This window comes from Antechinus flavipes, chromosome 6, assembly GCF_016432865.1.
Source record: "Antechinus flavipes isolate AdamAnt ecotype Samford, QLD, Australia chromosome 6, AdamAnt_v2, whole genome shotgun sequence".
In the NCBI taxonomy this organism is placed as follows: Eukaryota; Metazoa; Chordata; class Mammalia; order Dasyuromorphia; family Dasyuridae; genus Antechinus; species Antechinus flavipes.
This window is the reverse complement of record NC_067403.1, coordinates 211,943,778-211,970,953: the sequence shown is the minus strand read 5'-3', so window position 1 is coordinate 211,970,953 and position 27,176 is coordinate 211,943,778. Positions and strand designations below refer to the sequence as shown.

At 39.2% G+C, this 27,176-nt stretch overlaps 1 protein-coding gene across 1 annotated transcript in view; it reads left to right on the top strand.

The window, feature by feature from the left end:
* The window catches only part of GALNT18 (polypeptide N-acetylgalactosaminyltransferase 18), a 449,516-nt gene that overhangs the window by 227,974 nt on the left and 194,366 nt on the right, over positions 1 to 27,176 (top strand). Inside the window, exon 2 of the mRNA XM_051966111.1 lies at positions 1,049 to 1,241. Coding sequence (XP_051822071.1) covers positions 1,049 to 1,241 — 193 coding nt within the window. The remainder of the gene's footprint in view (positions 1 to 1,048; positions 1,242 to 27,176) is intronic.

Sequence of the window (27,176 nt, the reverse complement as noted above, 5' to 3'; positions counted from 1 at the left end):
ATATTGAATTATTTTCCATCTAAGGGAGGAGGTTGGGGGAAGGTAGAGAAAAAAAATTGGAACATAAGGTTTAGCAAAGGCAAATGCTGAAAATATCTATGCATATGTTTTGAAAATAAAGTTTTAATAAAAATACTTTAAAAATTAAAAAAAAATTAGGAGGCTGAAATAGTCTCTTCCAGCTCTAAGACTGTAATCTGATAGATTCTCAGTGATATCCAAAGAGATCCCAGGGAAACTTCATTCCTTTCCTGTTTTGAGATTCTTTGATTCCAATCTCACTACATTGGGATTTGGAAGAATACGAATTCTGACTGAATAAAAGGTTGGAAACCACCTGGGGCAATGGGGATAAGTCAGTCAAGACTTTAATACATTTATGGTACATTATTATATAATTCAGGCCTATTGTGAATCATTATTTTTTCATTACCTGACCTCATTCCACTTAGTAATTCCCATTTTTGTATCTAAAAGCAAGGGAACTTTTCTTTTAAATATTGCATGACTTGGCTCACTAATTGCGATTTTCAATATGTTCTCTCAATGAATGAGTCATCAGTTTTTAAGGACTTGAAGAAGCCCCTTTTGTTTTCTCTGAAGAAACTGAGGCCCAGAATATTTATAGCATTTGCCTAGGCCCACATAGGTAGTCACTGGCCAAGCTGGGACTTAAAACTGGGCCTTCAGAGCCCCCATTCAATACTGCCCCTCCCAGAGACATACACAGTACATATGTGTGCGTTCCTTGATCCTTATTGCCGAAGGAGGGTTGTGTAAGGGATGAGTTTGGGTTATGGGGTGGAGATTGTCTCTCCATGGCTCAGCCTGTACTGGAAGCACTAGAGACCACTTTTGGGGGACAAGCCAGGTCCTTCTTTCTTCTTATTTAAATAGGACAGGGTTCCTGCTTTGGGATTCCTGCTGCTGGGAGGCTTTGGGGGATTGTGGGGGGAGCCTTTGGGTCCAGCCTCTGGGGCTGGTTCTCCGAGGGCTGCCTCCTGGTAGGATGGGTTCTGATCTCGAGCATTCCCTTGTCCCTTTGCAGAGGCTCCTGCCAAGCCTGAGGAGAGCGCGGCCGAAGCCTTCACGGACTCCTCGCTCTTCGCCCACTGGGGCCAGGACCTCAGCCCCGAGAGCAGGCGCATTGCCCTGAAGCAGTTCCAGTACTATGGCTACAACGCTTACCTCAGTGACCGCCTGCCCCTGGACAGGCCCCTGCCTGACCTCCGTCCCAACGGGTGAGCCCCCCCCCCAGCTGTTCCTGGGAGCCCGGTGGTCCCGGGCGGACCCCCCCTCAGGACATGAGCCCTCAGGGGGAAGGAGGGAGGGAAGGACAGCACTCCTCAGACAGATGCTCCTTATTGTGGCTTGTCCTTCTGGCAGAGCTCAGCCGGGTCTCTGAGCTCCCTGCGTCTGCCTGGGCCGGGAAACCTGGCATCAATCTATGGCCCTCCCCTTTCCTCAGCCTCAGTGGGCCCATCTGCAAAAGCAGAAGATGCCTTGCTCTCTTCCCTCAGATTCATAAAGAGGTTTTGAAGATTGATGACTTAATTTGCATCTTGAAGGCTCTCAAATTTTCTGCAGTTAAAGTGCTGCTCCTGTGAATATGTCATCTTAACCCAATTAGTTGTATTTTTATGAATACTCATTTTTCCTTTAAATTAATTTTATAAATGACATGAATCTTCTTGGACTAACAAGTCCATTACACACAGCAGAGAAGAATGTCTATACCATTCTTTGTTATGTAGGGATGCTCCTCTATGGTTAAATTAGGATGGATATTGCTCTTAATTAATAAAAAATGAGAAGTCATTCCACAGCTGAGAAAGTCTTATTACTTTAGATAATATTTTCATTCTTCCCTTTGACCTTTCCTTCCCTCTTTTCCTTTCTCCCTTCCTTCCTTCTTTTCTTCCCTCTTTCTCCTCCCTTCTTCCCTTATTTTCTCTTCTTCCTTCCTTCTTCCCTCCCATTCTTTTTATCCTCCCTCCCTCTCCTTCTTTCTTTCTGTTTTTCCTTCCTCTCTCCCTCCCAGCTTTTACTTCCTTCCTTCTTCCCCTTCCATCCTTTTTTCTTTCCCTCCTTTCCTCCCTCCCTTACTTCCTTTACTTTTTGAACCCCTTTCTTTCCTTCCATCCTTCCTTTCTCCAGGCTCCTTTCTTCTCTTCGACTCTCCCTTTTCTTACTTTTCAATATTTCCCTTCCTCCTCTCTCTCTTTTCCTTCTTCCCTTCCCTTCTATTTGTCTTCTTTCTCTTCCTTCAATTCTTCCTTTCTTTCATCCCTTTCATCATTTCCATGTCATTCTTCTTTTACTAGGTTCCTTTCTCCCTCCTTTCTTTTCCTCTCTTCCCCTTTCTTTTCCCTCCCTTTCCTCCATTTCTTGCTTCCCTCCCTTCTTTCTTTTCTTCCCTCTTCTTTCTTTTCATTATTCCCTTTCACATACTTTTCTCTTCTCCCTTTTCTTCTTTTAAATAAAAGCTGCAGATGATTACTCAATTTGTGCATGAAATTTGCAAGAGCAACATGGATACCCTTCTTTAGATGTAGAGCTTACTTATCCTCAGGATGCCTCTAAGGCAAGCCTGCTCTCTGGGAGTTTGTAGGGACAACAACAGGTGCTGATCAGGGCTTAGGAGGAAAGGACAGTAGTCAATCTAACTCTCAAACTGCAATTGCCAGAGTTGGGGAATGAGTCACTCTGTTCAGGTTGATACAGTGAGAACCTCCCTCTCCTGGTAGGCTCTATCTTCCACAGGGCAGTATCAGTATTGATCTTACACAGTACATGGTATTACAAAATATTAAGTTCTACACATTGGCTAACTGTGAGCATTTCCAAAGACATTCTCTCTCTTTCCTTCTCTCTTCTTCCACTATATTCTTTTGCTTGGTGATCTCATCAGCTCCTAGGAATTCAGTTATTTCTCTGATGATGATTCTCAGATCTATTTACACAGCCCTAACCTTTCTCCCTATCTCCATTCTAGCATCTCCAACTGCCTTTCAGACATCTTGAATTGGATGGTCTGTTGATATCTTAAATTCAGATGAAACTCATTCTTTTTCTCCTCCCCCCACCTAAAGAACCCCTTCTCTCTTTCTGATTTCTGAGTTATTGTCAGGGCAACAGAGGCATAAAGAGGAGAAAATGTACAATAGTTTTAGGAAGTGGTTGGAGTTGGGTTGTGAAGGTTCTTTAAGGCCGTGGAGGGGATTTTACATTGGATGTTGCAGACTACAAAGAACCATTGGAGTTTAGGGAGCAGGGGGTTGTTATGGCCAAACTTATACTTTAAGAAAATCACTTGGGTTGCTTGATGGAGGATGAATTGGATTGGGGAGAAATGAGGTAGGGAAAACTCTTGCTTTTTACAAATAGACAATGACTAAAAGTTGGTAGTGGGTGCCATGAAAAAATGCAAATGAGTAAGCATTTTTCCTGGCTTAGCAATGCTCTCTGGGATTGCTGTTTCCCAACGCCCTCAGAGAATTCAGAAATCAGTCAACAGGTCCTAAGCAATTCTTCAGCAGAACTCCTAGCTTCTTTTAGCTGGTGAATTGTCTGAGAAATGGGAAGCACGTCCCTAGGGAGATGCTATTAAAAATTAAAAGATTCTGCATTTATGCAGCAGAGCCAGTTAGAAGTAGGCCTGTCTTATTTTGGTTTAACAGAAATATAGACCTCTGAATGCTTCCAGAGAACAACATATGTGTGGAAGTTCACCTCTCATCTTATAGAGACATTCAGAAAATCTGTGAGGGGACATTGGAGGCTCACCTTGCCACAGAAACTTGTGCTTCTCCAAATCACAAAACCCAAAGTGAAGGGCTGCATGTCTTATAAATATCTTATAATGACTTCATTTGCAATAATTTTTCTTGGTTCAAGTAGGAGGTAACTCAGAATGACAGTCTTGGAGCCAAGAAGAAATAAAAGGATTCTTTAGCACAAACTGTACCTGAGCAGGGATTCTATTCTATAATGATTTTAACCCTTTTCTGACAAATGATCATCATGTCCATTGCTTGATACCTCCCACAATGAAGAGCTCATGACCTTACAAAACTGCCCCTTTCCATTTGGGAACAAATCTACTTTTCTTCTTTATATTAAACTGAAATCTCTCACTCTTTAATTTCCACTTTATTAATTCTAGTTTTGATCTTTATGGTGATGCAGGAAAATCATAAATTTACCTTATAGATTTATAGTGAGAGGGAGCTTTAGAGACCATTAAGTCTTACCTCCTCTTTTTGCAGGAGGAAACTGAGGTGTAAATACATAAGTAGTAAAGTCAAATAGCTAGTGTCTGAGGCCAGATTTCAACCCAAAATGTGAGCTCTATAAGTGACTGCAGAGTTAACACTTAATAAATGCTTTATGATTGATTCCTGTCTTCAAATCCAGCCTGTTTCTTAAACTTTTTCCATTTGCTATTCCTTTTCACTTGAATTTTTTCCCCATGATTCTAGGTATATGGGTTATAAAATAAGTCTACAAATCAAACATTTACTGATAATAAATCATAATTTTGTGACCCCATATGGGGACTGAAACCACAGTTTAAGAAACTGAGTATTGCATTACATTGATTCTAAAACAAAAAGACAAAAAAAACCACTAATTTCTCTTGCACAGGGCAACCTTTAAATATTTAGAGACTTGAATTATTTGTTTCCTGTCAATCTCAGAATCCAACCTAAGCATCCTTAGTTTCGATTCTGCTCTCAAGCCAGGTCACCATTCTTTGGAAACACTTCAGTTTTCCCTTTTAGTCCCTGTGAGAGGCAAAGAGTGGATGAGCCTGGGCTGGAGGTTAGCCAGAGATTAACAGACCCTTGTCTCAGATTAAAGCCACAGGGCGTAAGTGAATCAACATGAGGGAGTGGGATGGGGTTAAATAAAACCAATGTGTTAATCCACATATAAAATGCCAAAGTTATAGAATCAAAAAATCAAGTGATTGTAAAGTCCAAGTTCAGAGTCGGGAATTAAACATTCATCAAGATGTCAGAAAACAAAAGATGAGGCAGCAAAATGCAATGAGTTTAGGAGGTATAACTTGGACATGGAGGAAGGGAGGAAAAGGGGATTGATCTAAACAGGGTGCTGTCAGGAAACAGCAAAAGGTGGGAGGGTGCCAGTGTGATAAGTTATTTTTTCTTCACTATGAGAATCATCACAAGGCAGGCAAATCGGCTCACTTTATGCGGTAGCAAGAAACTGCCCTTTCCTCTCCCTTTCCCCCTACCCTAACTCTATCCCTGCTTAGACAAAACACTTGGAAACTAGTTACTTATACAGATATTCCTTCTAAAATGTGGCAACTGGAGCTAGAAATCAAGAGCATCCAACACTAATAATAACTAGCGTTTATAGAGTGCTTTAATATTTGCAAAGTAGTTTAAAAATATTTTATCCTCATAAAAATGGTGGTAAGTACTAGTATTGACACTTTACAGATGAGGAAACTGAGGCAAGCAGAAGTGAAGTGACTTTCCTTGGTTCATACAACTAATAATTGTCTGCCTCAGGATTGCAATTTTGGTTTTCCTGACTCGAAGTGGTGCTCTCTATGCCTTTTTCTCTAACACTGCCATGATTACTACATAGCAGGTTCTAAATTATTGCAAAAGCCACTAGTCAGTCTGTCTGCCTCTCTCCACTCCAATCCATTCTTCATTCAGCCACTAAAGTGATTTTCTTTGAGTACAATTCCAATCACGTCATTCACTACTCAACAAATTCCGGGAGTTCCCTCTCATGTCCAAGATCAAATACAAAATCTTCTGTTTGACATTCATAACCTAGCCTTTTCCTACTGTTCTGATCTTTTTACACTTTACTCCCTAACACATACCTTTCAGTGACACTGGCCTCCTGGATGTTTCTTTTCCAGTTTTTTTAAAATTTTTATTTTGATAGTATTTTATTTTTCCAAATATATCTGAAGATAGTTTTCAACATTCACCTTTGCAAAAGCTTTTCTTCCTCTTCTTCCCCTCCCCAAGACTGGTATTTGTTAAACATGTGCAATTCTTCTAAATATATTTCCATATTTGTCATGATGTGCAAGAAAAATAAAATCAAAAGGGAAAAAAACACAGGAAAGGGAAAAAAAACAAACAAAACAAGAACAATAATAAAAAGGGGAAAATACTATGCTTTGATCCATGTTCGGTATTTATGATTCTCTCTTTGGATGTGGATGGCACTTTCCATCACAAGTCTATTATTGGAATTGCTTTAAATCATCTCATTATGGAAAAGATTCACATCCATCGCAGTTGATCATCATATAATCTTGTTGTTGTGCACAATGTTCTCTTAGTTCTTAGCATCAGCTCATGTAGGTCTCTCCAGGCTTTTCTGAAATCATCTGCTGATTGTTTCTTATAGAATAATAATATTCCATAACATCCATATATTCACCATTCAATTTCAGTTTCTTGCCACTACAAAAAGGGCTGCTACAAACATTTTTGCACGTGAGATGTCTAAGAGTGGGCTTCTGATGCTCCTTTGAGGTTCAGGTGTTTTGACTTTTGCCTGACTCATCATGATCCCAGTTAGGGTTTTCCTTGGCAAAGACGTTAGAGGGATTTGTACTTTCTATCCCATTTACAGATAAGGAAACTGAGACAAATAGGATTCAGTGACTTGCGCAGTAGGTCTGTCTGTAAGATGGGCTCGGGCTGGAACAATCTGAGTTTTTTGTGGTTTGTTTTTCTTTCTGAATCTGCTTGATGTTCTTCAAGGGTTGGAAAGAATATGTGTTTGCTTGGGGATATCTAAGAACCATCTGCCCCATCTTGCTGCACACAGGGACCAATTAGGAGGTGGATCAGGAGGGATGGTCTCTGAGAGTGCTGGGCTTGGAGTCAAGAAGGTCTGACCTCAGATACTAGCTGTGAGACCCTGCACGTGTCAATCAACCTTGGTACCTCAGTTTCCTCATCTGTAAAAGGGGAGTATTAATAGCACCTTCCTCCTGGGATTGTTTTTAGTTAATTGTAAAACGCTTAACACATAATTAGCATGATAGAAATGCTAATTAGTATTATTTTAATTAAAAAGAATAATATCTTTAGAGATGTTGTGAGGATCCAATGAGATAAGTATAAAGCACTTAGCTGGCACATAGTAGGTGCAATAAAAATGTTAGTTATTATCATCTTCATTATTAAAATAGGTATAATAATTCCATCTCCTTTGTATGGTTTGTACCAATCCAATGAGATGATATTTGTAAAAGATGCTTAGCATAGCTCTTGGCATGTAGTAGGTGCCTGTAAAATCTCATGCACCGTGCCCCAAACTTCTGAGGGACAGATGATGCTCAGTAAGTGGGGACAGTGTCTGGCACATAGTAGGTGCCATATAAATGTTTATTCTCTCCCCCCCTGTAAAATCCCATGCACCATGCCCCAGACTTCTGAGGAGACAGGTGATGCTCAGTAAGAGGGGCACATAGTCTGTGTCTGGCACATAGTAGGTACCATATAAATGCTTATTCTCTCCCCCTCCCTGTAAAATCCCATGCACCATGCCCCAGACTTCTGAGGAGACAGGTGATGCTCAGTAAGAAGGGCACAGTGTCTGGCACATAGTAGGTGCCATATAAATGCTTATTCTCTCCCCCTCCCTGTAAAATCTCATGCACCGTGCCCCAGACTTCTGAGGAGACAGATGATGCTCAGTAAGAGGGGCACAATGTCTGGCACATAGTAGGTGCCATATAAATGCTTATTCTCTCCCCCTCCCTGTAAAATCTCATGCACCGTGCCCCAGACTTCTGAGGAGACAGGTGATGCTCAGTAAGAAGGGCACAGTGTCTGGCACATAGTAGGTGCCATATAAATGCTTATTCTCTCCCCCTCCCTGTAAAATCTCATGCACCGTGCCCCAGACTTCTGAGGAGACAGATGATGCTCAGTAAGAGGAGCGGGAGTTCTCCCCACGGTCTTGTCACTTGTTTCCATTTTGCCAGCTGCTCCCGGCTGTTCTGGGACTGCTCCTGAAGCTGCTGGATTCTCTTCCTCCTTGTTCTTTGGCTCCAAAGCCCCAGAACAGCTGACATGCAGTTCTTTGCCAAAGGTCGGGTGCCCTTTGGAAGTAAAACCACAGCAGCAAGCAACCAACAGACACACAATGGGAAGGGGAAACAACAGTGGAAGGAGGAGAGTAAGAAAAGAAGGGGTTGCCATGGGCTGAAGAGGAAATAAGATGCCTCCAGCATCTTTTGTGGGGGGACCTCAGGGGCCGAGGAATCGTCCCTCCCCCTCAGGGGTCCCATGGGTGACCAGAGCCAATCCTAGCTTGGGGGTCTCGGAGGGGTGTGAGGGAGCCAGCCCATTTTTATGGCTCCTGTCCCCAAGCAGCCACAACCACAGGATGCCGGCTGTGGTCACAGGCAGCACTGAGGATGCTCTGAAGAGCAGCACTGGACTCTCGGTGGCATTCTGCAGCATCATGGAGAAAAGAGGCAGAACTGGGAAATTTCAACTTCCCAGGCAGGTGTTTTTATTCTCAATTAGAAGCCTTGCTGGAAAATCTAAATTCAGACTAAATTGTCAGATCAGTCCACCAAGAGGCGAGGGGGCTCCACCAGAGCTCCCCCCACCGGTACTCAGAGCAAACCTGTTGCCATGGAAATCACATTAATGACTTCTCTGTCACCAAGGTCCTTCCTGTGGCTCCTGCCTCTGCGTAGACGAGCTGACCCACCTGACCATCTCTGTGCTCTGACAGAATGGGGCCATTGGGAGCTTCCTCTGCTGAAAGGAGTTTCCAGTCATTGTTTTGTCTTTTTAAAGATAATATCCCAACAACCTTTGAGGAGGGAGGACTTTGGACATCATGGAGGCAGCAATAACTGCGTCCCTCTCTGAACTTAAAACCCACTGGAAGCTACATTCAGTTGTGTGTGTGGGGGGGGAGGATATAGAATGATGGAGACCGCTAGTCCCCTGCATCTGCTTCTGTGAGGTACCTTCTGAGATCCTTCTTCCCTGCCCCATTATAGCTCTGAAAAGCTCTCAGAAAACTAAAATTAAACCTTGGGGTCACTGAATCATTTTATAGATAAGAAAACCCAGAAAGCTGAAGTAATTTACCTGAAGTCACATGAGGATAATCATAGCCAAGAGTTGAATACAGATCTTCTCCATCCCATTTCTTTTCCTGCTCTTTCACCATGATCATCCTTTATCATCTTAGCTACAAAAAATAAGGATTAAGCAAGAAGTTCTTAATCTAGGATCCATGATTTTTTTATTTCTCTTTCTCTCTTTCTTTCTTTCTCTCTTTCTCTCTCTCTCTCTTTCTTTCTCTCTTCCTTCCTTCCTTCCTTCCTTCCTTCCTTCCTTCCTTCCTTCCTTCCTTCCTTCCTTCCTTCCTTCCTTCCTTCCTTCCTTCCTTCCTTCCTTCCTTTCAGACAGTTGGGGTTAAGTGACTTGCCCAAGGTCATCCAGCTAGGAAGTGTTAAGTGTCTGAGGCTCGATTTGAACTCAGGTCCTCCTGACTTCGGGTTGGTGCTCTATCTACTGCACCACCTAGCTGCCCCTGATCCATGAATTTTTTAAAAAATATATTTTAAATTATATTTTATATAATTTTCTATTTTTTAAATATTTCAATATAATTAATTTCAATTCTAATTCTATGTGCTTTAGTTTATGTATTCCAAAACATTCTCCTGAGATAAGATCTATAAATTTCACTAGACTAGCAAAAAAAGTTCCATAACGCAAAAATATTAAGGACTCTTGGCCCTAGAGATCCTTGTTAATAATTTAGAGACTTGAGACATGGCTGGGAGAATGCTGGAATCCCAGAATCATAAAGTTTCAGAGACCATGTAGACCAACACTTTCCAGAAGTGTTTCTTTGTTTGTAACATTCAGTGAGTGAAAACATACTGCCCTCAGAGGCTGACAGCTTCTTTCACTTTGAGATGGCTTTTAAATGCGGTGGTTATTTTTTTTTTAACTGACATTGACCCTATATCTGCAACTTCCACCTTTTGCTCTGAGTTCTGATCCAGGAGAACAAATCTAATCAATCAATAAACAGTTATTATGTACCTACTGTATTCTAGGCACTCTGCTGAATACAAAAGGAGATAAAACACAGTCCCTGCTTTCAAGGAATTTACAAGTTATTAAGTCAGGAGACCTAGATTCAAATTCTGACCCCTGTAGTTTCTTGATGTATATACATAGATGAGTTATTTCACCTCTTCAAACCCATTTCCTTGCCTATAAGATAGATTGTTATTAACTATATTTCTTATTTATTAATATTTAATATATAAACATAGCACTGTGTATTAAGTAAATATATTTTAATACTCTTAATATTTTATCATATCATTATGTTATATACATTATAATATATTGTGAAACATAAATGTATATTTGTAATATGTAATTACAAATCAATAAAATTATTACATATAATATAAAATAAATTTATATTTTATATAACATATATTATAAAATATTACTAACTAATATATTTATTATTTGTATTTATTATCAATTATGTTATTAGGCACTAACAATAGCAATAACAACAGCTAATATTCATATAGCATTGGAAGTTTTGTGAAGTATTTTGCGAGTATTATCCCACATATATTAGCTCTATTATTAACTATATTATTAACCACTAACAACAGCAATAATAATAGCTAATATTCATATACAATTGTAAGTTTTGTGAGGCATTTTACATGTATTATTTTTATTCTCACAACAAACTTGTGAAGTTGGTACTATTATTCTCTCCAATTTACAAGTGAGGAAACTGAGACTAAGGGAGGTTAAGTGATTTGCCAGCATTATACTTTCTAGTGTCTAAGGCAGAATTTGAACTTGAGTCTCTCTGATTCCAAGCCCATCTCTCTCTCCACTGTGCTTCGAATTATGTAACACTTGCTTCAATAGCCTAAATTGTCATTATGCCAGGTACCAAAGCCTCTTAAAGTGACTGCCACAATTTCTATAATCTCTGTAGGAGAAGCTATTAAAGTTCATGTGATACAAATTCAGCCAGATCCTATTAGTGGGAATAATGAATCACATGAAGTGGTCAAATGTATTTTTACTTCATATTATTTGAAACTATAATTATGTAAAATATAGTCGCTGGTTTCAGAAAACGGGCAGCGTGAGTCCAAATAATGTGACCACTTTATAATTCGTTATTTGTACTAGTCAGAAACTAGCTGTATAAGCCTCAGTTTCCTTATCTGTAAGAGGAAGATAATTACATCTTGCTCCTAGGATTGTGAAGATCCAGTGAGATAATATATGTGAAACTCTATAAATCTTCAGATGCTACAGAACTGGGAGCTACTATTATAACGTCTGAAATTGAGACAAAAATCCCTTCCTCGCCTCCTTTACAGAGAGGAACATTCTTTGTAAGGCATCCTACAGATGAAAGTGATTTATTCTTCAATATTTTGATTGACCTGTGGGCTCATCAATGGGGGTACCAGCTCCAGCTGGGCTGACGACAGCCTCCATGCTCCTGATTGTTCTTGTTCTTGTCTCCCCTAAACCTTGCACAGAACATCCTTGCACTACACCAAAGGACCGCCTCTGGGTCTTTTAATATTTCATGGGCAGCAGCCCAGCACTCTGTCTATCTGTTATCCCTCCCTCTTAATACGTGACCAGCCCTCTGCATTTTCTGGGCAGAGCTACCTTGAATAATATGTCTTCTCATTCACGAGCTACCACCTCACCTTCTCCCCACACATCCCCTCATATACAACATTAGAAGCGATCACCAACATTAAGGAGATAAAAGATCTTATGATCTTACAAATACTCAGAGGGGTAGGAGACAGTCTTTTCTATGAAGGGTCTTATATTCATCAGGGAAGAAAGGAAAAGTGCATTTATTAAGTGCATTTTTATTTATTATGCATTTATTAAGTACCTACTATGCACTAGATCAGTAGTTCTCAAAGTATGGTCTAGAGAATCCTGGGGATCTCTGAAGCCCTTTTAGAGGGTCTACAAATTCAAAAATAGCTTTTATTTCCAATATGGTAAAGGTCTATAAATATAATCCAGATAAACAAAAACTCTTTGGAGAGCTCCTCAATAATTTTTAATAGGATAAAGATACTGAAAACAAAAGTTTGAGAACCGCTGCACTAGATACTGTGGTAAATGCCTTACAAATGTTATTTCAGTTGATCCTTGCAATATCCCTGTAACATAAGTACTATGATAATCCCCATTAGAAAGCTGAGGAAACTGAGACAGACAGAAGTTTAACGACTTTCTGAAGGGCATCAGCTAGTAAATGTCTGAGGCTGGTTTTGAACTTCAGTCTTCTTGACTCCGGTGTGCCATCTAGTTTCTTCTTAAATGCTTGTTGGTTGATTAATTGATTGTACTTAAGGAAAATCACTTTGGTATCTGTGTGGAGAATGAAACAGATGAGGGAGAGACTTGAGGGAAAAAGATTAATTACGGTGCTAGTATAATTGTCCAGGTGAGAGATGATATGAGCTTGAACTAAAGTTGCAATTGCATGTGTGGAGAGAACAGGAGAGATGGGAGAGATGTTCTGGAGACAGAAATTGCAAGAAAGATGGAGTCATAGGTCCAGACCAAGAATAAAAATTCAAATCTATAGCTTTTTCAGCACTGTGTTAGGCCTCTGAGGAATATGAAAGAAGCAGAAGTGATCCCTGCTGACTTGTTTACATGAAACAACTAGAAAGTAGCTTTTAATCAAGTGCTGAATTAGGTGGTGTAGAATGTAAATACTTTAAAAATTCAGAGAGGGAGAGAAAATCACTGTCAGGGGCAAATCCATGAAGGTAATGAGTCTTAAGTTGGACCATACGTTGAAAAGGGCTTATGAAAAAGTCAGAGATGGGGCTTTTAGGAGGAAGACTGAGCAGGGGTGAGAATAAGCGGGGTCTCTGTAGACAAGGAGGAGAAAGAGGATGTGGAGCCAAGGATTCGTATGTTGGAACAAATGTGGAGACACTCGGCTTGATGAGACAGATCTAGTCGAGAGATTGTTGTTGTTCTTTGTCCCTAGTTCTCAGAGAAGACCATGATATCAGAGAGGTGATATTATGAATTTTGTTTTCTTGTTCAAACCCCAAGATATCTGTCCCATTAGATTTCCAACTTCAGGGCTCTCTGGCTCCCAAATCTTTTCATAGTTGAAGATGGCAACCATATCCTGAGATTGACACCTTTTCTGGCCATTTTGTGGTCACTCAACTCGCTAAGTCATGAATCATCTTCCTCTCTACCTTATTTTTCTAGAGTCCAGGTTTAAGAATTTAAACAAATATTTAGTATCTAAAATAAAAGATAGAGAGTTCTGGCATCTACTACTGGGTGATGGACTTGGTATCAGGAAAGTCCAGGTTCAAATTCTCCAACATATGTGATACTGAGCAAGTCATTTAACCTATTTCTGCCTCAGTTTCCTTACGTGTAAAAGAAATGAGTTAGATTGAAGGTCCCTTCAAACTCCAGTGCATGATCCTGTTGTCCTCCCCCTTAACTCCAATAAGCTAGGCTCTAGCACTACAGGAGGATGAAGATGTTGATTTGGGATCCATTCACATTAAGGTTCCTTAGCATAATTAGAAAGGCTCTGGACTTGAGTGTTAGTGGGAAAGGTAAGGAGTGAGGCAGAGAAGAAGTGGTCAAAGGAGATAGAGGAAAACCAGGATGTGGAATATGGCTGAAGCCTGGGGAATGTCAAGGAGTTGGGTGAAAAATCAAGAGTCAACAAAAATGTATCTTCTAGCTTTTTAAAGTTATGAATGAAAGGACTAAAGAAGTAATAATATATGAACATTGTGCACAGGTGAATAGAATTTATCAATATAATCAAATGAGTTTATAATGCAATTAATCTGACCCAATTAATACATCCCAGAACCTCAGTTGAAAGGCCACAGCATCCTGGTAGGCTAGACCAGGAAGCCTCTGGAGAAGAAGGATCCAGAAAGAAGAGTCAAATCTGAGCATTAAGAGATCATGTAGTCCCAGGTTTTTACTGTGGCAATGAGAAAATGGAAACTCAGACCAATATATGAGCTTGAGGTCAGAACCCTGAAAAAGTAGAAGAGTTCAGAAAATAGGAGATCAGCAAAGGCAGACTCAAATAAGAGTGGAAATATGGAACCAGAACCAGGACTTCTATATTAAGCCCATTCTCCAATCTCTTTTTATGCCAAAAAGAGACTAGATACTTACAAGTGAATATTTCTCCTAGATGAAACATGGGAAGACTTGTTCAGAGCGCTTTAACGAGATTCAAAAGGAATTATCTAATCCCCAAATCAAATAATTTCATGGGGCTAAGTCAACCCCAGGAAAAAACATTCAAAGGAATAGACATAAAAGCCCAGAGCATTCTTCTGGTTATTGCTGACTCTCTAGCTGGGTATGATGACCTATGACTAACTCACTAAAAGAACTCTAGCCCTCTCAGCCAGGGAGAGGCTTTTTAGCCATTGCATCCTGGTAGGTGGTACTGAGAACAACAGATGATCTAGAAGAGGCTAATTGCCCTTAATAGAATTAAATAGTGGAAGCCCAGCAGATAGTAGCTGAAGGGTAGTTTGGTAACTATAAATATAGGAGAGACTACCCATCACCTAGCGTGCAGCAGAAATACAATGTACCCCACAGCAGCACGGAGTAATACGACATCTCCAGGAGACATTGGTAGTTCTGCAGTGTTGAGGTGTGAGTTGTCCTGATCATGTATGCATCCTGGCCACAGGTATTTATTTGTTCTCCATGCGTGGACCACCACACGTGTCACTGAAGGAGGCTGAGAATCTGGAGATGATGTAGTCCTAATTTCTTATTGCAGCAATGAGAAAATGGAAACTCAGACCATTATATGAGCTTGGGGTGAAAGCCCTGAGAGGGAGAAGAGTTCAGAAAATAGGAATGGAAATATAGAACCAGAGTGAACACCTATTCATCAGTGGTTCTCAAACTTTTGTTTTCAGTATCTTTATCCCATTAAAAATTATTTAGAGTCTCTCCAAAGCATTTTTGTTTATCTGGATTATATTTATAGACATTTACCATATTGGAAATAAAAACTATTTTTGAATTTGTAGACTCTCTAAAAGAGTTTCAGAGATCCCCAGGATTCTCTAGTCCATACTTTGAGAACCACTAGATTCTATATTCTCTGGATCCATGTGTCCTAAAGGGTGTTCTCCCCATACTTGGTCTCTGGTCACACTTGATGTGTATTCTCTCTCAATGTGGTATGATCACCCTCTCTGTTTGTGGGGGGAATCTTTTCTCATCATTTTATTTCTTAAAAAATATGTATTTAAATGTCCTTTGATTTGAACTAGTATGTTATCTGGTTAAAGTAGATACATTAAATAAGGCTTGTGAGCTATAGCTTTGAGTGGGTGCTGACCCACAGATTTAAATCTAAGATCATTTTTCTGGGGCCCATATGTGAGTATGGTTCAGCTGCGTGACTTGGATCTTCTCTCTATCTAAAACCATGGTAAATTGAACTCCTTTATTAATGGAAAGGAAAGGAAAGACTATATAAATCTAGAAATAATACATCCAGTTAAAGTAATTAGAAATACATTTTTAAAAATCTTATAATTCCTAAATGAAGGAGAACCTATAATTACTGACAATCCCAGGTCTAATCTAGCCCAAGACTTTCCTTGTGCTGGGAGCCACACCCTTAAATCTGTTTCCTTCATAATCCCAAACCAGAAAGTTGTTTTTTTTTTTTTTTTCCTAGAACACTCCCTTGCTGACTTAAGAATTCATCTACAGGAGCATGCTGGAGCAAACTCATAGCTCCATTCTTCCAGTCTCAGACTGCCACTTAGTCATTCAGGAAACCTTTTCATTAAATATTAAGTTTTTAGTATTCCTTCCATATTAGTGCTTTAATTCACCAATTCCTTAGCAAGGCAAGGCAAGGAAATAAGCATTTATTAAGCACTTATTATATACTGGGTACCGTGCTAATCACTGGAGATAAAAATGAAAGTTAAAGATAGTTATTATGCATTTATTAAGCACTTATTATATACTGGGTACCGTGCTAATCACTGGAGATAAAAATGAAAGTTAAAAGATAGTTATTATGCTCCAGGTGCTTACTTTCTAATGATGAAAGATAACACTCAAAAGGAAGCTGAGAAGCATGAGGTTGAGGGATGGGTGGGAGAAGGAGGGTACCTGTCAGTGGTTCAAAGTCCAGAAAGTCATTCACAGAGACAGAAGGGGAATGAACATTGACTAACCTGGACTACTTCTAAAAATGGAGGCCATGGGAGGAATTCATCAATGAGAGAAGGGACATGACTGAGGGACATTGCAGAGTGAGAAGCCTGTGAGGGAAAGCAGAAAAGGACCGAGGCCCTAAGAAAATTTCTAGTGTGAGATGGCAGTGGAGGAAATGGGAATTTTGTGCCCAAAGTCACAAGCTGGTAAATATTTGAGGCTGAATTTGAGCTCAGGTCTTCCCAACTCCAGCAGCAGTGCTGTAAACACTCTGCATCCCAGCTTCCATGATGGACATACAGGTTGGCTGGCTTAACTAAGGCAATCCAGAATAAATGCGATATTTCCATTGGATTAAAAAGGTCAGAATTCAACTTGACACAAAGATTACCTTCTAAAGTTCACAAAGCAAATAGACAAATGAACCGCTCTTTTTGATTTATGGGTCTCAGCCTCGGACAATTTTTCCCTCCCTGTTACAGAAGCAATAGCATCTATGGCTGACATAGACTATGTAAAAGATGCTCTCTCTTGGACTCTCCACATTGTCTCAGCGTGCTGCTTGGCCCATTACTTCACTGGCTTTCTTCCCATCTCCCATTTTTGAAATCCTCTTTCCTTAATCCCCCCAGAAAACAACAATTACTGGACTGCTACCTGTCTACAGCCACTGACACGAAAACCACACTGGCAGAGAAAAGAGATGCAATGGATTATGTCCGAGGTGGAGCTTTTAGTCTGAATCAAATGAGATTTGGCTTTTGCCCTAGCCCATTATCCTATTTGACCAAAGGCCTCCATTTCCTAATAGAAATAGCATGGAGTTGACTTCCCCAGTGTGATAGGGCAACTGCTCCTTATAAAAATGTATTTTATAAACTACTTGGAACCATCCCAAGGGGGAGAATTACTGTGAGACTTACTCAGCACAGCAGCTCTGCCTCCCTCCACCCCCACCCCACCCCCATCTCCTCATGTGCATAGAGATCAATAAAACTGAGTTTATCGTGACCATCAATTCCCAGCTTATTAGACAGCCATATTACTCCCTGCTCAGAAATGTCTGTTTTTATCTCTAGTGGAAAATGGTTAGACTTTGAACAAGAGTAAAAGTAAAAAGGGAACTTTTATGGTTTAATTTTTACAGAAGAATGTGTCTCTTCTTGAAATGAGTAAGAAATCAATCTTTTACAGTTTGGCTTTGAAAGAAGCTTAAAGAGCCAAGTGCTAATTATACTTTTGTTGTTAGTCAGATTTCCACTTCTGCCTCAGTCTTTGAGAAAAGCAGAAAGATCACTTTTGCTTCTTTATTCTATAAGCCTTAGCCAAACCACGTCTGCTATACTGGGTTCAGTCTTGGGTACCACCTTTGAGAAAGGACATTGATCAGCTGGAAAGAGCCTAGAGGAGGATGCCCAGATGAAGGGCCTGGACCTCATGCCTCATGGGGATTGGTTCATGGAACTAGATATGTTTAGTCTAGAGAAGGGAAGATGGAAGGTAAAGGGATAGAGCTATTTTGTTTGGTCCCAGAGGGAGAAGTTGCAGAGACAGATTTAAGTTTGATGTCTTAAAAAAGTCTTTGATAGCATTTAGAATGAACCTGAAATGGATTGTGTCTAAGGAATGGCAAGAAGCTTAAGCTAGAATCCATGAATTTTTTTTCTTTTTCTTTTTCTTTTTTTTGCTGATGCAGTTGAGATTAAGTGACTTGCCCAGGGTCACACAGATAGGAAGTGTTAAGTGTCTGAGGTCAGATTTGAACTCAGATCCTCCTGACTTCAGGATTGGTGCTCTATCCAATGCGCTACCTAGTTGCCCCTGGTTACAGAAACTTTTAAAGAAAACCTGAAGGAGAAAACCCTTTGTACTTAAGAGTGATTTCTAAATCTATATTATAAATTTTGATGCCATTAGTCCTTTCAGAATCTCTGATCATTGTTCTTCTGCTGGTTTTCACTGGTCTCCCATTTCATAAATCCTTTCTTCTACACCTGCAGTGACATAGCACTTGAAGCTCTTTCTAATTATAATTAATTTTATTTTTTTCTAGTAAATTTATTTGAATACATATTGTTCTATGATTCATGTTGGGAGAGAAAAATCAGAGCAAAAGAGAAAAACCATAAGAAAGATTTAAAAAAACAAACAACAGAAAAAAGGGACAGAGCATGTGTTGATTTACATTCAGTCTCCTTCTTTCTTTTTCTGGATGCAGATGGCATTTTCCATCCAAAATCTACTGGGATTGTTTGGATCACTGAACCACTGAGAAGAACCAAGTCTTTTATAGTTGATCACTACATATTCTTACTGGTTTTGTGTACAATGTATTCCTGGTTTTGCTTGAACAACAATGTTAATATGTAGTTTTCTAAGTCAATATGCTGACCCCATGAATCTTTATGTACATATAGCCCTGGTTTCTCCTTATATTTGACATCACTGTCAAAATAGATTCGAGGTTCCTGCTCTGAGATTCAATAACTTGTGGAAAGGACCTTAAAGTTTTTTGGTTTTGTTTTTTAGAAAGAAAGGATAGGGTTCCCTAAGACCTTGAGGAAGATTATGCTGGGATGAGAGAACCGGAGTATTAGAATTCTTAACAATTGTTTGAGAGTAGTGATTATGGACATGAATTTGTATTCACTGATCAAGTCTGTCCACCTCTTGACATGGTCTCTTTCTGCTTGTTTTTATTTCCCAATATTTTAATATCTTCTGAAATGCCAGGAGAGTATTGGTAAAAGAGGGAAGTGGGGCATGGCTCCTTGCACATAATAATTTAAGTGTAAGACCCTTTGATGCTCAAATCTACAAAGCAGTTATGGGGCAGAATAGCCAGAGCATTGGATTCGGACTCAGGAAGATTTGAATTTCAATCTTATTTTAAATACTTGCTAGTTGAGTGGTACTGATCAAATCACTTAACTGTGCCTCAATCTCCTCATCTCTAAAAGATCTCTTCAAGCTCAAAATCTATAATTTGAAGTCATTTAATTTCGTTTGGCCTCAGTTTCTCCATCTGTAAAATAGTGATTGGGTAAGTCATAAAGTGTCAGGACCACAGTATTCTCATCTGTAAGGGAAGAGGTTGGGACTAGACCAGTGGTATCAATTTTTTTTCTAGTAAATTTATTTTTAATACACATTACTTTATGAATCATGTTAGAAGAGAAAAATAAGAGCAAAGGGAAAAACCATGGGAGAGATTAAAAAAAAAAAACACAGAAAAAAGAAGTAAACATAACATGTGTTAATTTACATTCAGTCTTCTTTGTTCTTTTTCTGGATGCAAATGGCATTTTCTATCCAAAATCTATTGGGATTGCTTTGCATCACTGAGCCACTGAGAAGAACAAAGTCTTTTATAGCTGGTCATCAGACATTCTTGCTATTGCTGTGTACAATGTATTCCTGGTTCTGCTTGTTTCACTCAGCATCTGTTCAGGCAAATCTTTCCAGGTCTTTCTAAAATCAGCTTGTTCATCATTTTTATAGAACAATAATATTCCATTATTTTCATGTACCACAACTTTTTCAGACATTTTCCAACTGATGGGCATCTACTTATCTTCCAATTCTTTGCTAACAGTGGTATCAAATTCAAATAGAAATGGGTGCCACTAAACAATATATAAGAATCTCTGCAGGCTACATATTGATTTAGAAAACCACACATGTTTATGTATTCCCTTTTTATGAATATGTTAACACATCAAAATCAGATAAGAATTGCATTTTAATCTGGCTTGAGCCCTACTCTGGTCTAAAAACTTTGACGTTCTGAATTGGATAACAAGGATAGAAAGGAATGAAGGAAGGAAGGAAGGAAGGAAGGAAGGAAGGAAGAAAGAAAAAAAGAAAGAAAGAAAGAAAGAAAGAAAGAAAGAAAGAAAGAAAGAAAGAGAGAGAAAGAAAGAGAAAGAGAGAGAAAGAAAGAGAAAGAGAGAAAGAAAGAGAAAGAGAAAGAAAGAAAGAAAGAAAGAGAGAGAGAGAGAGAGAGAGAGAAGGAGAAAGGGAGAAAGGGAGAAAAGAGGGAAGGAGGCAAGGAGGGAAGGGAGGGAAAGAAAAAGAAAGGAAGGAGGGAAGGGAGGGAGGGAGGAAGGAAAGAAGAAAAGGAGGGAGGAAGGAAGGGAGGACGTGAGAGAAGAAGAAAAGGAAAAAGAAGGAAGGGAGGAAGAAAGAGAAGAAGAGGAAAAGAAGGAAGGGAGAAAGAGAAGGTGGCAAGGAGAAAGGGAGAGAAGAAGAGGGGGAAAAAGGAAGAAAGAAGGAAGGAAGGGAAGGGAAGAGAAAAGGAAAAAAGGAAAAGGAAAGGAAAAAGAAGTATTGAGAATCTACTATGTGCAGGCACTATGCTAAGCATTTTACAAATATTATCTCATTTGATCCTTATGTCAACAGTGGGAAGGAAGTGCTATTATTATCATTACTTTATAGTTGAAGAAATTAAATCAGGAGGTTAATCGACCTGCCCAGGATCACCCAGTTAGTCTGTGTCTTAAGTCTACCTGACTCCAAGCCTAGCACGCTATTTTGCCACCTAACTATCACTCTCATAAAATAAAAGATTAAAAAGTTTACACAAAATTCAACAAATATTTATTACATGCCTTCTATGACCTTTACACTGTGCAATGGTTCTCCAACTTTTTCTCTTGCATCTTTTCCTTTACTCAATCATGACCATGTGATTTCTCTTTAACCACATTCCTCCTTAACTAACACCTTCCCTCTCAGTGGTGCAACAAATGAGGATGTGGACTCAAAAGGTCCCTTATCATCCTATGATGGGATTCTATGCAAACAGCATAGTCAAGCAGTCAAGCAGCATAGATTTCCCAGAATGCCATCCTTAAAAGCTAATTACGGTGGGAGAGCTGAGAGAAGCTGGCATTACAAGGATTGAAAACTTTCTGGCTCATCAGTTAGTTTATAGATACGTTTTGGACTCAGGTTGGGAGTTAGCTTGATTCCCCAGTGCTCTATTCCTCCTGCTTTCCTAATTCAAAGTATCAACGTTTGTTTTATGAAGGTCATAACTTGCTATTTCTGTCTCTTTGATAATGGGTGTCTTCCTGGAATTGAGTAGGGAGTGCTGGTATGGGGATGGTGGGACGTTTCTAGTTGCTTTCAGGAGCTAAGCACAGTGATTGCCACGTAGTGAGCATGCTCTTAATAAATATTATTTGTGGATTAATTGATTACTCTTCACTAAGGGGAGAGAGCTGAGGTAATGGTCAAGGTTCACAGTATTTTTTCTCCATTGAACCATTCTTAAATCCAGAACTGGAATCTAAAATATTTGCTTTCCCTATCTCCACTCTCTGTCTGTCTCTGTCTCTGTCTCTCCCTTTATGAGACCCATACAGTTATACTTCTTTTGTTCTGTCATTTCTAACTACTATTAAAGTACTATCTGTGCCCCACTCTCTCCTATTCCAGGGATTATGAATTTGGTGCAGAAAGACTGATGGTAGAAGAAGGCGGTAGAGATATAAATGTCTCTGACCCTTCACAGTGGAGCTGGAAGTGGCCACAGGAGGGAACTGATCTTTGCTCAGAAACTCCTGAAAGGAATCTTAGATTCAGAACTTTTGACTCTGAAAGAGCCAGTAATTCCAGGGAAGGCAGAATAATAGACAACATAATAGAGAGTGGGCTTTAATTATAAGAGGAAAGAGGGTTAGAAATCAGAAGAAAATGCCAATTTTCTGTTGAAATTTCTAAATAGAATATAAAATTTTATTTTCAAGAGGATAGTCTGGGTCCAGTGACATAAATCTGAAATCCAAACTCTGGGTAAAGCAACTCTTCTTCACTTCTTTGTGTAGTTCTTCTATTGTGTTTATTGTGATTTAACATATTTAGAAAAAAAGGGGAAAGTTTTGAATCCTGCAAATCTCTGGCAAGAAACTAGAGGAGATTAAGAGATACCGGCTTGTAAAATGAGAAGGACTTAGGTTACTTTTCAGTCAAAACTGTTAAACACTAAAAAAGTTAGTTTTATGCCAAAAATGACTTTTCATAAACAGTAAACATAAACTAAATGTGGGCTTTCCCTGGCAGGTAGAGGGATTTATTCCTTAACACTCATATGTACCTGGAAATATTCTAGAGTGGTGATGCTTGTTGAAGAGGAGGGAAATGGGAGACAGGGAAAGAAAAGAGAAAGAAGGAAATGTGAAGGAAGGGAGAGAAGGGAGGAGGGAAGAAAGGAGGGGAGAGAGAGATAGATACAGAAAGAGAGAAAAAAAACTTTGTTTTGTTTAGCAATAGTAAAGTTTAATGACAAAAATACTTAACTTGTATCTTAAGTGTTACATTACTTTAAGTCTTATTCTGATTTATCTTTGATGTCATATGTTGAAATTAGAAATTAATTCCTTTTTTGTCAGAGAATCATCAGTGAGAAGACCTTGTAATATTCCGCTAACATACCTGAGAGTGAAAGCAGTCCCAGTGTTCCTAGGAATAATTAATCAGCCTCTATAGGGAATGCCTTGTGATCCCAAATCTCTTTAATAATTTGACACACTGTAATGGTAAATAATAAAATGATAAACAAGTTGATAATATCCTCAAGAAAAATCTTCATAAAATGTCACCATTCTATTTCTCACCAACCCCTGAAAATAGGGGAAAAGCAGCACATGGGAATAGGATGGAGAACTATCTCTCTGACCTCCTACAGGTTCAAAAGAGAAATATGCTTCCTGTTCTACCTCAGATTTGAAGGATGAATAATGAATGTGGATCATTTGATCATAGATTTAGGACCAAAAGGAACCTCAAAAGGCCTTTGAGTCCTACACCCTCATTTTGTGGATGAGGAAACTGAGGTATAGAGAATTTAAGTGACTTGCCCAGACTCACACAACTAGTAAGTCTCTTAAATAAAATTCATTTAAATAATAAATTAAAATAAATTAAAATTAAAATTAGAATATCTTCTGGATATCAACCAAGTTCATCACTAACCATTTTGGAACTCATCCCATTGGGGTTCAGGTCTTTAAACATTTAACTGGGAGACTAAGACAAGTCTCTTTCCTCTCCAGCCTTCCACTCCCTTTCCACATTCATTATTCAGCCTTCAAATCTGAGGGAGAAACATATTCCTCTTTTGAACTTTTAGGAGGTCAGAGAGATGTTTCTCCATCTTATCCCCAAATGCTGCCTTTCCCCTATAAAGACTGATTTTAAAGAAGGCTCGGTACCCTCACCTTTGGTGAGAGAGGAAAATTGCTGGAAATAGAATGAGAGAAGTTTCTGTAAATTTCTGGTAACCATAGAGACAGTGATTTCAGCTTATTAATTTTACCTACTTAAACAGCTATTGGTCCCAAAGAGATTTCTCTAAAATGCGCCGTACTGGTTACCCTTTGACTGCCTTATGAGGAACCAGAAGGGTCACTGGTTTCCCTTGGGCACTTTACCCAAAAGTAAAGTCCTCACATTATTATTAGTTTCACCATGACTGCATTCTCTTTTTGGAGGAAGATAATTCAGCGCAGTATTGTTCCCTTAATGGAATAGAGTTATTAGGACCTAATGCTAGGATCCCCTAACTTTTAATTTCTGGAGTCTAATGACTTGTGACATGGGCCCAAATGAAAAAGTAAGATTGTATAAAAAGTATTCAAGAACCCCTAATGAGTAAAGTGACCTGCCAGAAAGGATGCTGCCAGTGGTCTATCTCCTTTGTCATGTAGCATATGAATGCTTGCCTAGAGATGCTCAGAGTAGAATTTCTAAGGCCATTGGTCAAAGAGTAATTTAATTGGGCAATAAACCTAAGAGGGTCCTTGGCCCGCCAGGAGAACTATTGAGGGGTCCTGATCCCATTACTCATTCCCACTTGGAGGCAGCTTGCTATTCTTACAGTCCTTTCCTGAATAATGGACACCATGACCTTGGTTTCTCAGCATTAATGTGACCTGGTCTTTATGACAAGGTGATAATCCAGCCCTGCTGGGCTTATGGAGCAGGGAGAACACTTCCACACTGCTATAAGACTATCATGTGGGTTCCTCTGTAGGACATAGCCTGGAGTCAGGAAAGAATTCTGCCTTGAAGGGTTAAACTAAAGGTTGATTTGATTCCATATTTCTGCTGGAATAAGGGAGGGAAGGGAAACAGAAGAACTTCAGCACAGATTAAGGTCTGGTGTGTGGAAAATAGGAGCCAGTACCAGGCAGTGGATGAGCCTTCTGATAAACTGGATGGAGATTTTGTCAGAAGCAGAATCAAATTCTCAGGATTCCCGAGCAGAGGGATGAAGGCTGAAACTTGGCTTTCAGACTACCATAGTGCCCATTGACAAGTGTCAATGACAAATTGTCAATGGGCAAATGAAAGGTTAAACTCATCAATAAGCATGAATGTAATACGATCACATACAAAAACTTCATGGACATTTGTCGATTCTAAACCTAGTTTGTACTAATTAACTTGCACCCTCAACTCACCCAAATCCTTGTCAGCTAAGAATGGGGATCATTTGATCATAGATTTAGGACCAAAACAAACTTTAAAAGGCTATTTTGTCCTATATCCTCATTTTATGGATTAGGAAGCTGAGGTACAGAGAATTTAAGTGACTTGTCCAGGATCACACAACTAATAAGTCTCTTAAATAAAATTCATTTTAATAATAAATTCAAATAAATTAAAAATAAAATTAAAATATCTTCTGGATGTCAACCAAGCTCAGCACTAATCATTATGGTCCTCATCCCATTTGGGTTCAGGGCTTTAAGCATTTAACTGGGAGACTAGGACCAGCTCTTTCCTCTGCAGCCTTCCACTCCCTTACACATTCATTATTCATCCCTCAAATCCTGCAGAGACTGTATGGAGAAATATGCTTGTTCCCATGGCTGTCAGAGCATCCCTTGTACTGTTCTCCTTGAAACATAATAGGGCAGTAGATGCTTGTTGCCTTCTGTTCTCCAGGCTAGGAATCCCCAGTTCTATGACAGGCCTGCCTTTGAGGTTATAAAATGTTGGTTGTCTTCCTTCAAATGTGCTCCATCTGGGGCAGTTAGATGGTGCAGTGGCTAGAGCATCAGCCCGGAGTTCAAATCCCACTTCAGACACCCAACACTTACTAGCTGTATGACCTTCAGCAAATTGCTTGAGCTTAATTGCCTTGCCAAAAAAATTGCTTCATGTTATGTAGAACTATCGATATGCTTCCTAAAATGTGGTATTCAAATCTAAACATATGCTAGCTAGGACAGGTCACAGTGGGACCATTGCTTCCCTTATTTGGGATACTGAGCAGGTAGGTAACAGTGGATAGAGAACCGGATTTGGAATCAGGAAGATTTGAGTTCAAACCCAGTCTCAATCAATTAGTATTTATGTGACCCTGGGTAAGTCACTTAATCTATATTTGCATCAATTTCTCATCTGTACAATGGGGATACACTAGAGAAAGAAATGACAAAGCACTGTGATATCTTTGCCAAGAAAACTCATGGAGAATTGTATACAACTGAATGATGAAAAAAATAACAAATTTTAAACATTGTGTTTCTATTAAGTTAACAGGAGATAGATCTACTGCTTTTCAACAGCAGTTTATGATGCTATACCCTGAAGACCCTTTCTGCATCCCCATAAGGCTTGGTTACCATTTTGTAAAAATTTTTTTGTAAAATAAATAGTTTTGTAAAAAACTAGTGGTTTTCAGTGGGGATGTCCTTGCAGGATTCACTGCAAGAAACATGTTTAAAGATTTAAATTTTATTTTATCCTTTACGCTATACCATAGAGTTTCTAGTTGAATAAAACACTCATTTTTATAGGAACTGTTTCCTTACCCAATTCTGTATATATGTAATCTCTTTTTTAATATCATTATGATACTTTTGAATTTTATCCCAACTAAATGCTATTTTATTGAATTTGGACCATTTTGTTGAGATGGTTTTGATCCAGATTCTGTTATTCATCCATTCCATCCATCCATTCACCTCTGAGTCATCTGAAAACGTGATAGTGTACTAGCTATGTCTTCATCCAAATCACTGAGGAAAAGTATTGAATAGCAGAAGAAAAACAATAGGGCTTTGAGCAGATTTCACTAGTGTTCTGTATCTTCCTCTCAGATCTCAATTTCCCTCTCTGTAAAATGAGCATTTTGGGTGAGATAATATCTAGGGAGCATATCACAGTGGAAGCATCCCCCTTAGGGGAGGCAGCAGTCATGGATTGTAGTGCTAGGTCTGCCAATCGCTTCTGGCTCAGTCCTTCTTCTCTGGGGAAGTTGTCATCCTCATACAAAACCCTTCCCATTCTAACATTTTATGGTTCTGGGACTCTCAGTCTAGCTTCCTACTAGCAACTGAGTGTGGCCAGATCATCCACAGGGATATGTGGGTCAGTGCCTTGATGGGACAATAGAGACCAAAGGCTATATTTTCATATTCTTCAGGATGTTTCTGCTATTCTTATGTCAAATGCAAACAAAATTGGGGGCCACTAAACTATTCATACATCAACCATACATATGCAGGCTAAATATTGACTGTGATAATCATTATTAATATTAACTATATTTTATTTTTATTATTATATTTTAACCTACTTTGTTAAGTATTCCCCAGTTACATTTTAATTTGGTTTAGTTCAAATTACGTAGTATTGTGGGCTGATGGACATCACATTTGAAGACTTGGATGGGTTTCAGAGGCTGATTGCTTTCCAACAATAGTTTTTGATGCTATACTCTGAAGGCCCTTTCTGCATCCCCGTAGGGCTTGGTTACCATTTTGTAGAAACTAGTAGAATTTTTGCAGGATTCACTGCAAGTAACATATTTGAGGATCCAAGTTGTTGACTTAGCTGGCTTTAATATTCTGTGGATTGGTTTCT